At 57.0% G+C, this 12,559-nt stretch overlaps 1 protein-coding gene across 1 annotated transcript; it reads left to right on the top strand.

Moving 5' to 3' along the window:
- The first annotated feature begins 1,132 nt into the window (after positions 1–1,132).
- On the top strand, positions 1,133–11,788 carry UMPS (uridine monophosphate synthetase). Its single transcript, XM_029063339.2, has 6 exons — positions 1,133–1,357; positions 4,727–4,880; positions 5,052–5,702; positions 9,986–10,161; positions 10,895–11,009; positions 11,553–11,788. The coding sequence occupies exons 1-6, from the start codon at positions 1,172–1,174 to the stop codon at positions 11,720–11,722; spliced, it is 1,452 nt and encodes a 483-aa protein (XP_028919172.1). The 5' UTR covers positions 1,133–1,171; the 3' UTR covers positions 11,723–11,788.
- The last annotated feature ends 771 nt before the right edge of the window (positions 11,789–12,559 follow it).

Below are 12,559 nucleotides of genomic sequence, written 5' to 3'. Positions count from 1 at the left end.
GATGGCGAACTCCCCATTCCTCCCTTCCTCACTAATTGGCTGTATGCTTCAATAAAGGCAATATTGTGAGGGAGGCTTGGGGCTACACGCCACTTGTACCCCACTGGGATGAATGGACGTGTAGCCACTTTCCTCCTTTCTGCGCTATCCAGACTCCTGTCTCCGAGACTTTCTATCTGTATCACCACCTGGGGTATTAGAGAAGCAGCGTGGCTCAGTGGAAAGAGACTGGACTTGGGAGTCAGAGGTCATGGGTTCGAATTCCAGCTCTGCCCCCTGTCAGCTGTGTGACTGTGGGCAAGTCACTTCACTTCTCTGGGCCTCAGTGACCCCAGATGTCAAATGGTTATTAAGACTGTGAGCCTCATGTGAGACAATCTGATGACCTTGTATCTACCCCAGCGCCTAGAACAGTGCTCTGCACATAGTAAGCGCTTAACAAATACCCACATTATCATTATTATTATGATTGGAATTGCCCATCTTCATCCCAACTCTGCCACTTGTCAGCTGTGTGACTGTGGGCAAGTCACTTAACTTCTCTGTGCCTCAGTTACCTCATCTGTAAAATGGGGATTAAGACTGTGAGCCCCTCATGGAACAACCTGATTCCCCTGTGTCTACCCCAGCGCTTAGAACAGTGCTCTGCACATAGTAAGCGCTTAACAAATACCAACGTTATTATTGTTATTTCTTCACTTTAACACTTTCAGTTTATTTTTCGAGAACACCCTGTATCTCCCCCAGGGCTGAGAACAGTGCTTTGCACATAGTAAGCGCTTAACAAATACTAACAATATTATTATTATTTAACGCTCATTTCACACTTGAGCAGACTGAAGACCAGGGAAGGGAAGTGACCCGCCCAAGGCACCGAGGAGAGCGGGGCGGGGCGGGGGATGAGAAGCCGAGCGCTCTGATTGGCGGGCCGGCCCTCGTGACCTCCGAAGGCGCTGACGTCACGAGCGCGCGGCCCGGGGGGGGCAAGGCCTCCTCGGGAGGTTTCGTCTCCCTAGCGACGGCGGGCGTTCCGCGCAGGCGCACCGCTCCCTCTCCCTCCGGCGGGGTGCGATGTCATCAAAGGGCGCGACGGGGGTGTGGGGCGGCCGCCGGCGCGACGTCATCAGGGGGCGCCGGCGGCGGGCGGCGGGCACGTGGAGGGTCGGGGAGGATGGCGGTGGAGGCCCTGGGGGTGGAGGCCCTGGCGGCGGAGGCCCTGGCGGCGGAGGCCCTGGCGGCGGAGCTGCACGAGGCCCAGGCCCTGCGCTTCGGCGACTTCGTGCTGAAGAGCGGCATCTCCTCCCCCGTCTACATCGATCTCAGGGGGCTCGTCTCCCGCCCCAAGCTGCTCAAGCAGGTGGGGGGAGGGGCGTGGGGCCGGTCCTGGTGGGGGGGAGGGGCGCGGGGGGAGTCCAATAGGCAGACCCCGAGGAGCCCCTAGGTGGGCTTGGGCGACCTCCATCTGCTGCCCAACTCTCCTGTCCAGGCGCTTAGGACAGTGCTCTGCACCCAGCAAGCCCTCAGTAAATAATAATAATGTGGGTATTTGTTAAGCGCTTACTATGTGCCAAGCACTGTTCTGAGCGCTGGGGGGAGACAAGGTAGTAATAATGTTGGTATTAAGCGCTTACTACGTGCAGAGCACTGTTCTAAGCGCTGGGGGGAGACAAGGTAGTAATAATATTGGTATTTGTTAAGCGCTTACTACGTGCCGAGCACTGTTCTAAGCGTTGGGGGGAGACAAGGTAGTAATAATGTTGGTATTTGTTAAGCGCTTACTTTGTGCAGAGCAGTGTTCTAAGCGCTGGGGGAGATACAGGGGAATGAGGTTGTTCCTCGTGAGGCTCCCAGTCTTCACCCCCATTTTCCAGATGAGGGAACTGAGGCACAGAGAAGTGAAGTGACTCTCCCACAGTCACACGGCTGACCAGTGGCAGAGCTGGGATTCGAACCCATGACCTCTGACTCCCAAGCCCAGACTCTTTCTACTAGGCCACACTGCTTCTCTGGGGTAGGGGGTAAGGGTTGGGGAGAAGGCAGTGTGTGTCCCGGTGGATGGAGCGTGGGGCCGGTGCTTACCCTTGACTGCTCTCTAATGAGAATTATGGTATTTGTTAAGCACTTACTATGTGCCAAGCACTGTTCTAAGCTCTGGGGTAGATATGAGGCAATCAGGTGGGACACAGCCCTTGTCCCACACGCAGTCTTAATTGCCATATTACAGATGAGGCAACTGAGACTAAGAGAGGTGAAGTGACTTGCCCAAAGTCACACAGCAGACAAGTGGCGGAGGTGGGATTAGAACCCACGGCGTCTGACTCCCAAGCCCGGGTTCTTGCCACTAGGCCATGCTGCTTCTCAAAAACTGGGCTGGACGCAGTCCCTGTCCCACATGGAGCTCTCCCTCTTAATCCCCATTTTACAGATGAGGGAACTGAGGCCCAGAGAAGTGAAGTGACTTGTCCAAGGTCACAGAGCAGCTAAGTGGCAGATCCAGGATTAGAACCCTTGACCTTCTGACTTCCAGGCCTGTGCTCTATCCACTATGCCCTGCTGCTTCTCTCTCTCATTCAACCCACATAGTCAATCCGTCACTGAAATCCTGTCTGTCCCACCTTCACAACATCTCTAAAATCCGCCCTTTCTTCGCCAACCACACTCCTACCACGTTCTTCCAAGCCTTTATTTTACCCCACCTGGATTACCGCCTCAGCTTTCTGTCTCTCCCCACTCCAGTTCCTATTTCACGCTGCTGCCCGCATCGTTTTTCTACAAAATCGTTCAGACCTTGTTCCTCCACTTCTAAAAGAAAAAACAAAAACCCCAGTGGTCGCCCGTCCACCTCCTCCTCAGAGAGATGCCTCACCGTTGGCTTTAAAGTCTTCCATCCCCTTGCTCCCTCCTACCTCACCTTTCTACTTTCCAACTCCAACCCATCCCACACATTTTCCTCGCCTCCATCTCATCTGTGTCGCCGCCGACCTCTTGCCCATACCCTGAAACGCCCTGCCCCCTCGTATCTGACAGACAGTGACACTCCCCACCCCCTTCCAAGCCTTATTGAAGGCCCATCTCCTCCAAGAGGCCTTCCCTGACTAAACCCTTCTTTCCTTTCCCATTCTCTTCTGTATTGCCTTGACTCGCTCCCTTTAATAATAATGATGGCATTTGTTAAGCGCTTACTACGTGCAAAGCACTGTTCTAAGCGCTGGAGAGGATATAAGGTGATTGGGTTGTCCCACGTGGGGCTCACAGTCTTCATCCCCATTTGACAGATGAGGTAACTGAGGCACAGAGAAGTTAAGTGACTTGCCCAGAATCACACAGTTGACAAGCAGCCGAGCGGGGATTTGAACCCATGACCTCTGACTCCCAAGCCCGGGCTCTTTCCACCGAGTCACGCTGCTTATCTGCTTCTCTATTCATCTGCTTCTCTATTCATCCCCCTTTCATTCATTCATTCAGTAGTATTCAATAGTATTTATCGAGCGCTTACTATGTGCAGAGCACTGTACTAAGCGCTTGGGATGAACAAGTCGGCAACAGACTTCCCAACCCCACAGCACTTATGTACATATCTGTCATTTTATTTGTTTATATTAACATCTGTTTTCCTCTCTAGAGTGTAAGCTTGTTGTGGGCAGGGAATGTGTTATATTGTTGTATTGGACTCTCCCAAGCACTTAGTACAGTGCTCTGCACACACTAAGTGGTCAGTAAAAACGATGGACTGACTGGCTGGTGGTCAGGAGACCTGGGTTCGAGTTCCGGCTCTGCCCCGTGGCCAGCTGTGTGACCTTGGGCAAGTCCCTGAGCCTCTCGGAGCCTTGTTTTTCCCCTCTGGAAAAAGGGGGTGAGCTTCCCGTTCACCGTCGTTTGGCAGAGTGCTTGGCTTAGAGGGAGGGCTTAATACCATGATCTGTAACCGTTATGTGGGGAGGAGCTGATTCTGGTTCTCAGCACTTCCTCTGTGACAAACACTGTGCCGGGCACTGTGCCCAGACACAGTCCCTGTCCGTCAGGGGACTCCTGGCCTGAGAGGGAGGCGGGATCACGGCCCCTTTGTCCAGAGGGATCTGGCCTGGGTGGCGTGGGTGATATGCCCAAGGTCAGGATCCTGGGGGCAAAGTCTAGGGTCTTGTGACTTCCCGGCCTGGGAAGGGGTGGGAGGAGCGGGGGGTGAGGGTCTTTGGGGCGGGGGGGAGGGGGTGGTTGTAGGACACACCCCTGACCCAGGGGAAGACCTGGGGGTTGAGAACCAAGGGGCTATGCCTCCCTCCGCCCTTTCCCTCAGGCCCGGCCCCCCGGAAGCGGGGAGGGGGAGCACGGTCAGTGCAGGCCGGGCTCCTTGACCCCCGGTCCGGTCCCTGGAGGTCAGCGAGTGACCCTCCCTGAGCCCCCAGCCCAGGGGGAGACCTGTGGGGTGAGGGTCAGGGGCCATGTCTCCTCCCTCTGCCACCACCGCCAGGCTTGACCCCCTGAAGAGGAAGTTGTGGCCAGGGGGAGTTGCGGTCCGTGTAGCCCGGGCTCTCTGACCCTCGATCCGGGCCCTGATGGTCAGCAAGTGACTCCCCGAGCCTCCTGGCCCCACCGCCGTGAGCGGAGCCCTGGGGTTGCAGGGGCATGGAGAGGGGACATGAGCGGGCGGAGTCGAAGCCCCTCCCCGTGGGCAGGGACTGGCCCCAGGAGGGATCCTCCCAACTTTCCCCTCCCGCCGCTCTGTCAGGTGGCCGAGATCCTGTTCCGGACGGCCCAGGAGGCCGGGGTCCGCTTCGATACTGTCTGTGGCGTCCCCTACACGGCCCTGCCGCTGGCCACGGTCATCTGCTGCGCCCATGACATCCCCATGCTCGTCCGGAGGAAGGAAGCCAAAGACTATGGTGAGAACCGGCGGGCACCCGTCCCCCAGCCGCTGGTCCGAGAACCGGGGGCGGGAGCTGGGGCTCCTCCCCTCAGTGCTCGGCGCAGTGCTCTGTGCCAGCGGGCCTGCTGAGAGCGGACCGTCGCTGCCGCCACCCGGCCGCTCACCTCCCCTTCCCCGCCGTCCGCAGGGACCAAGCGCATCATCGAGGGGGCCGTGCGGCCCGGCCAGACCTGCCTGGTGATCGAGGACGTGGTGACCAGCGGCGGGAGCGTGCTGGAGACCGCCGAGGCCCTGGAGCGGGAGGGGCTGAAGGTGACGGACGCGGTGGTCCTGCTGGACCGGGAGCAGGGCGGCCGGGCCCGGCTCGGGGAGCGTGGCGTCCGGCTCCACGCCGTCTGCTCGCTGACCGGCCTCCTTGGGGCACTGGAGCGGCAGGGCCGGGTGGACGCCGAGACGGTGGAGAGGGTGAGGCGCTTCTTGCAGGAGGGACCCAAGCCCCCCGGCCCGGCCCGGGGCCCTCGGCAGGAGCTTGGGTTCGGGGCCCGGGCCCGGCTGCCCGGCGTCCACCCGCTGGCCGCCCGCCTCTTCGACCTGATGGAGCGCAAGCGGAGCAACCTGTGCCTGGCGGCGGACGTGGGCAGCACGGAGGCCCTCCTGGAGGTGGCCGCCGCCCTGGGCCCCTCCATCTGCCTGTTCAAGACCCACGTGGACACGCTGGACGACTTCAGCGCCGAGGCCATGGAGCGCCTGCGGGCGCTGGCCCGCACCCACGACTTCCTCATCTTTGAGGACCGCAAGTTCGCCGACATCGGAAACACGGTGAAGAGGCAGTACGAGGGTGAGTCCGGGGAGGCCGGGGACCATCCCGAAGTCTGGCGTGACCCCGGCGGCGCCTTCCCCGGCCCTGTCCGCCAGGCGGGCCCACACAATTCCCCCTTTTTTTCTTTTACTATTTGGTTTAAGTGCTTACTCTGTCCCAGGCACCGTACTAAGTGCTGGGGTAGATACCAGGTAATCAGGTCGGACACAGTCCCTGTCCCATAAGGGGCTCCCAACCTCAATCTCTGGTTTACAGGTGAGATAACTGAGGCACAGGGAAGTGAAGCTACCCGGCCAGGGTCCGACAGCAGACACGTGGCGGAGTCGAGTTTAGAACCCAGGTCCTTCTGACTCTCAGGGCTGGGTCCTCTCCACAAGGCGGGGGGTTCTTAAGGAGCTGAAGGCGGGGCCGGGGGCTGTCCTGTGTCTGGCTGCAGTCGCTCTTCCGGGGGGGTTGGCGTGCCAGCCAAGGCCGTGCCCGCGGGGCCGGGGGGCGTTCTGGTTGGTCGCCGCAGGCAACCCCCTAGGAGCCAGTCAGAGCACTCATAGTGCCAACCCAAGGATCGGGGACGGGGAGAGGAGCCTCCCGATCACTCCCATCAGCCTCCTCTCTGATCTCCCGTCCTCCTGTCTCTCCCCGCTTCAGTCTATACTTCGCTCCGCTGCCCGGATCATCTTTCTAAAGAAGCACTCTGGGCACATCACCCCCTTCCTCAGAAACTTCCGTTGGTTGCCCACCCACCTTCATATTAAGCAAAAACTCCTCACTCTTGGCTTCAAAGCTCTCCATCCCCTTACCCCCTCCTACCTCACCTCCCTTCTCTCTTTCTACTGCCCAGCTTGCACACTCCGTTCCTCCGCCGCTCATCTTCTCACCGTCCCCCGTTCCCGCCGTCGACTCCTGGCCCACGTCCTACCGCTGTCCCGCAATGCCCTCCCTCCTCACCTCCGCCAAACTTGCTCTCTTGCCCTCTTTAAAGCCCTACTGAGAGCTCACCTCCTCCAAGAGACCTTCCCAGACTGAGCCCCCCCTTTCCCTCAGCTTCTCCTCCCCTCCCCGTCACCCCGACTCCCTCCCTCTGCTCTACCCTCTTCCCCTCCCCACAACACTTGTACATATTTGAACATATTTATTGCCCTGTTTATTTTATTAATGATGTGCCTTTATTTAAGGTTCTATTTATCCTATTTTGATGCTCTTAAAGCCTACTTATTTTGTTTTGCTGTCTGGCTCCCCCCTGCTAGACTGTGAGCCCGTTGATGGGTAGGGATTGTCTCTATCTGTTGCTGAATTGGACTTTCCAAGCGCTTAGTACAGTGCTGTGCACACAGTAAGCGCTCAATAAATATGAATGAATGAAATTCATTTATTTTCATTCAGTCGTATTTACTAAGCACTTACTGTGTGCAGAGCACGGTACTGTGTGCTTGGGAAAGTACAGTACTTTCGGCCTGGCTGGAATTACATGCCTACATCTGACCGCCTCACCTTCCCTCCCCAACCCTCTCCTCCCCCTGACTTTCCCAGCGCTGTAGACAACACCGCCATCCTCCTCATTTCAAGCCCGTGACCCTGGCATTATGTTCAACTCATCTCTCTCCTTCAGCCCGTCTTCAGACAGTTACTGGATCCTGTCGGTTTGACCTTCACAGCATCATTAAAACCTGCCCTTTCCTCTCCATCTAAAGTGCTCCCACACTGACCCAAGCCCTTATCCTCTCCCGTCTTGATTACTTTTTCAGCCTTCTTGCTGACCTCCCTGCCTCCTGGCTCTCCCCACTCCAGTCCAGACTTCACTTTGCTGCCCAGATCATTTTTTTAAAATAATCTTGTGCATGTCTTCCCTCTGATGGTGAGCACTTATTACTCTGCCCAGAACGCTGAACTAAGCGCTTGGGAGAGCACGGTATAACAGAGCTGGTAGACACATTCCCTACCCACAGCGAGCTTACAGTCTAGAGGGGACATGTATCAAACAGAAACTCCTGAAGGTTGGCTTTAAGGCAATCAATTCTTCTCCATCTTACTTGGTCTCGTTCATCTCGCTTAGTACACTACCTCGCACATAGTAAGTGCTTAACAAATAAATATCATAATTGTTATTACACACCAGCCTGCACACTTCACTCCTCGAATGCAAACCTTAATGGTATTTGTTAAGCGCTCAAGAAGCCGCGTGGCCTCGTGGATAGAGCCCGGACCTGGGAGTAAGAAAGACATGGGTTCTAATCCCAGCTCTGCCGCTTGTCTGCTGTGTGACCTTGGGCACGTTACTTCATTTCTCTGGGCCTTTGTTACCTCATCAGGAAAAAGGGGGTGAAGAGTGTGAGTTCCATGGGGGAGAGGGACTGTGTCCAACCTGATTAACTTGTATCTATCCTGGCATATAGAAGAGCAAGTAGCCAGCTCTTAACAAATACCATTAAATAAAATGTTTACTCGGCATCAACAATAATAATAATCATGGTATTTGTTAAGTGCTTACTATGTGCCAGGCACTGTATTAAGTGCTGGGGTGGATACAAGCAAATTGGGTTGGACACAGACCCTGTCCCACCTGGGGCTCACAGTCTCCACCCCTGTTTTACAGATGAAGTAACTGAGGCACAGGGAAGTAAAATGACTTGCCAAAGGTCACACAGCAGACAAGTGGCAGAGCTGGGATTAGAACCCGTGACCCTCTGACTCCCAGGCCTGGGCTCTATCCATTACAACATGCTGCTCAGCACTGTACTAATCAGTCAGTTGTATTTGAGTGCTTCATGTGTGCAGAGTACTCCACAAAGTGCTGGGCTAGATACAAGTTGGACACGGTCCCTGTCCCATATGGGGTTCACAACCTAACTGGAGGGAGGACAGGTATCTATGGAAACGTTCAGGACATGTCACCCCCCCCCCCAACCCCCCCCGTCCTCAGAAATCTCCAGAGGTTGCCCATCCATCTCTGTGTCAAACAGAAGCCCCTCACCATTGGCTTTAAAGCTGTCCGTCACCTCACCCCCTTCTTACCTCCCCTCCCTTCTCTCCTCCTCCAGCCCAACCCGCACACTCCGCTCCTCTGCTGCCGCTCACCTTCTCCCTGGGCTTCCAGCTCACCTGTCTCCCCGCTGACCCCTGGTCCACGTCCTGCCTCTGGCCTGGCACCCCCTCCCTCCCCAAATGGGCCAATCACCCTTCCCCCCTTCAAAGCCCTACTGAAGGCTCACCTCCTCCAAGTGGCTTTCCCAGACTAAGCCTCATCTCCCACTCCCTTCTGCGTCACCCTGACTCGTTCCCTTTGCTCTCCTCCCACCCTTCTCCTCAACACATACGTGTCTATCTGTCATTTTTATCTATATCTATATTTTATCTATTTTTATTTTATATTTCTATCTGTCATGTTACTCTGTCCTTACACACTCCCATCTCCCCTAACTGTAATTTATATTAGTGTCGGTCTCCCCGCTGTAGTCTGTCAGCTCCTTGAGGGCAGGGAATGTGTCTCCCAACTCTGCTGGACCACCCTCTCCCAAGTGCTCAGCACAGTACTCTGCACACAGTAAGCTCCCAGTACTTGGTTGGAGATCTGACAGCCAGCTGCCGTCATGAGCAGCATGGCCTAGTGGATAGACCACAGGTCTGGGGCTCAGAAGGACCTGGGTTCTAATCCTAGTTCCTCCATTCATCTGCTGTAATAATAATGTTGGTATTTAAGTGCTTACTATGTGCAGAGCACTGTTCTAAGCGCTGGGGTAGATACAGGGTAATCAGGTTGTCCCATGTGAGGCTCACAGTCTTAATCCCCATTTGACAGATGAGGTCACTGAGGCCCAGTGAAGTGACTTGCCCACAGTCACGCAGCTGACAAGTGGCAGAGCTGGGATTCGAACCCATGACGTCTGACTCCCAAGCCTGGGCTCTTTGCACTGAGCCACGCTGCTTCTCTCCGACCTTGAGCAAGTCTTTTCCCTTCTCTGGGCCTCAGTGACCTCATCTGTGAAATGGGGATTAAGACTGTGAGATCCACGTGGGACAGGGACTCCGTTGAAGCTGATTAGCTTGTATCTACCCCAGCGTTTCCTACAGTGCCTGGCATATAGTAAACACTTAACAGATATTATTAGTAGTAGTAGATACCATAATTATTCTTTGGGCCTCAGTCCTCTCATCTGTCAAATGGGGCTTGAGACTGGGAGTCCCACATGGGATGGGGACTGTGTCCAACCCGGTTAGCCTGGATCTATCCCAACGCTTAGAACAGTGCTCGACACACAGTACGCGCTTAACAAATAATCGTCATTATTATTATTTCTATCCTCCAGGTGGCATCTTCAAGATAGCCTCCTGGTCCGACTTGGTGAATGCCCACGCGGTGCCCGGGTCGGGCGTGGTCCGGGGACTCCGCGAAGTGGGGCTCCCCCTGCAGCGGGGCTGTCTGCTGATCGCCGAGATGAGCTCCCAGGGGTCCCTGGCCTCGGGCGACTACACTGCTGTCGCTGTGAGTCGGGGTGGTGGGACCCAGAGGGGAGGCGGGGAGGAACATGCCCCTTGTCTGGCCCCAGAAGCTGGGGGAGAGGCTGGGCCTGGAGGCTGCCCTGAGGGGTGGGGGGCAAGGGTGGGTGGGGGTGGGGGCGAGATCCCTCTAGACTGTAAGCTCCTTGTGGGTGGGGAATGTGCTCATCCAATTGTATTTATTGAGTGCTTAATAATAATAATAATAATAATAATAATAATTTTGGTATTTGTTAAGCGCTTACTATGTGCCAAGCACTGTTCTAAGCACTGGGTAGAAACAAGGTAATTAGGTTGCCCCACGTGGGGCTCACAGTCTTAATCCCCATTTTACAGATGAGGTAACCGAGGCACAGAGAAGTGAAGTGACTGGCCCAAAGTCCCACAGCTGATAAGTGGCACAGCTGGGATTAGAATCCACGACTTCTGACTCCCAAGCCCAGGCTCTTTCCACTGAGCCAGGCTGCTGCTTAATGCGTGCAGAGCGCTGTGCTGAGCGCTTGGGAGAGCCCAGTAGACATTCCCCACCCGTAATGAGCTTATCGTTAGTAGGTGCTCAATAAATAGGACTGAAGGAATGTCCAAATGATTGAACCAAGTGTACGCTTTCGTCTGGAGAGGAGGAGCTGGGGCGGATGGGGGGAGGTGTGGGAGCCAGGAAGGGTGGGGGGCTCGGCGGTCGTCTTCATCCCCCACCCCATTCTCGTTGTCGTCCCCAGGTGAAGATGGCCGAGGAGCACATGGACTTCGTCATCGGCTTCATCTCGGGGTCCCGCGTGAGCGACAGGCCAGAGCTTCTCCACCTGACTCCTGGGGTGCAGCTTCAGGCTGGAGGTGAGACCCCCCCCCACCCCGCCCCGTCCCCCAAAACGAGCCCAGGCCCTCACCCTATGAGCCCCAAAAAGATAATCCAGCATGGCTTAGCGGCTAGAGCTAGGCCTGGGAGTCAGCAGGACCTGGGTTCTAATCCTGGTTTCACCGCATATGCTGTGTACCATGAGCAAGTCACTTCACCTTGCCTCAGTTACCTCATTTGTAAAACGGGAATTCAGAGTAAGAACCCCATGTGGGATAGGGACCTTGTCCAACCCGATTAACTCGTATCTACCCCAGCACTTAGAACAGTGCTTGGCACATATTAAGTGCTTAAAAAGCGGCATTATTATGATAATTGTTGCTATGATTATTATTAATCGAGCCCTGCAGAGAGGGATGGCTTTAACTGGATCTGGGTCGGTGAGGAAGCCCGCCTTGGTGCACCTCCATCCGGCCCCAGGAGGGGTCATGGGGGGGGTGGAGCGCAGGGGAGGACCACTGGGCCTCGGTTTCCCGAGGGCCACGGGCCGACGGCTGACGTCGAGGCGGGCCTCCCCACAGGAGACGCCCTGGGCCAGCAGTACCTCAGCCCCCAAGAGGTGGTGGGCCGCCGCGGCTCAGACATCATCGTCGTCGGACGGGGCATCCTGGCCGCCCCCGACCGCCAGGCGGCCGCAGAGACGTACCGCCAGCTGGCCTGGGAGGCCTACGAGGGCCGGCTGCGGGCCTGACCCTCCGTCCGTGAACGCTGCTTCCTCCCAACCCTGAGCTTCGGCCAATAAACACATCCCATCCCACTCCGCCCCCCTTGCCTGCAACAACTCGGCCAGCCGGCCCCACGCCCTCTCCCCGGGCTCAGTTGTGTCCTCAGCGCCCGGGCGATGAGGGGAGCGGATCCAGTAGGGGCTGGGTGGAGCTGAGCCTGGGACCCTCACCGTCCATCCCGCGGCGGAGTGCCCGGGGGATAAAATCTCCCCAGGCTCAGCTCTTCCCTCAGTCCAGTGATGGGCGATGACAGGAGTGGGCCCAGCTGGGGCTGGTGGGGGAGGAGCTGGGCTCACTGGTCAGCTGCCCAGCCCATGATCTCTTCTGGACTCAGCTGTCTCAGCCCAGGGGTGGGTGATGGGAGGAGCGGGCCAGCATGGGCCTGGGATAGGGTGGAGTCAGGCCTCAGAGCCTCAGCGGTGGGCTGCCCAGCCTACAATCTCTTCCCGGGTTTAGCTGGCCCCTCAGAGTCCAGGGGTGGGCCCTGAGAAGAGCGAGCCCAGGAGAGGTGCGGGGATAAGGTGGAGCTGGGCCTCGTGGCCTCCCAAGGTGGGCCACTGGGCCGCTGACCGGCCCACAGCCCTCCCCACGTGCAGCCGTCCTTCAGAGTTCGGCAGCGGGCCATGGGAGGAGTGGGCTGGGTGGGGGTGGCCCAGGAGTCACGAGGCGGAGACTGAGGCTCGGTGATCAGAGGGCAGCAGGGTGGTAGCCCGCCGGCCTGGAGCCAAGGCAGGACCCAGGGACTTGGGCCTGCCTCGGCCAGCGGCCCCCGGGCTGGTGTGTCATCGGGTGGAGGGGGAGGC

The sequence above is a fragment of the Ornithorhynchus anatinus genome, chromosome 1 (genome assembly GCF_004115215.2).
Source record: "Ornithorhynchus anatinus isolate Pmale09 chromosome 1, mOrnAna1.pri.v4, whole genome shotgun sequence".
Lineage (NCBI taxonomy): Eukaryota > Metazoa > Chordata > Mammalia > Monotremata > Ornithorhynchidae > Ornithorhynchus > Ornithorhynchus anatinus.
This window is presented reverse-complemented; position numbering and strand designations above follow the sequence as displayed.

What these genes read in the sequence shown, in the direction of transcription:
- UMPS (XM_029063339.2), top strand. Translation starts at nt 1,172, where the DNA reads ATGGCGGTGGAGGCCCTGGGGGTGGAGGCCCTGGCGGCGGAGGCCCTG. An exon ending in GCCCCAAGCTGCTCAAGCAG is followed by an intron (nt 1,358 to 4,726) that starts GTGGGGGGAGGG and finishes CCGCTCTGTCAG; the next exon opens with GTGGCCGAGATCCTGTTCCG. An exon ending in GCGACTACACTGCTGTCGCT is followed by an intron (nt 10,162 to 10,894) that starts GTGAGTCGGGGT and finishes TGTCGTCCCCAG; the next exon opens with GTGAAGATGGCCGAGGAGCA.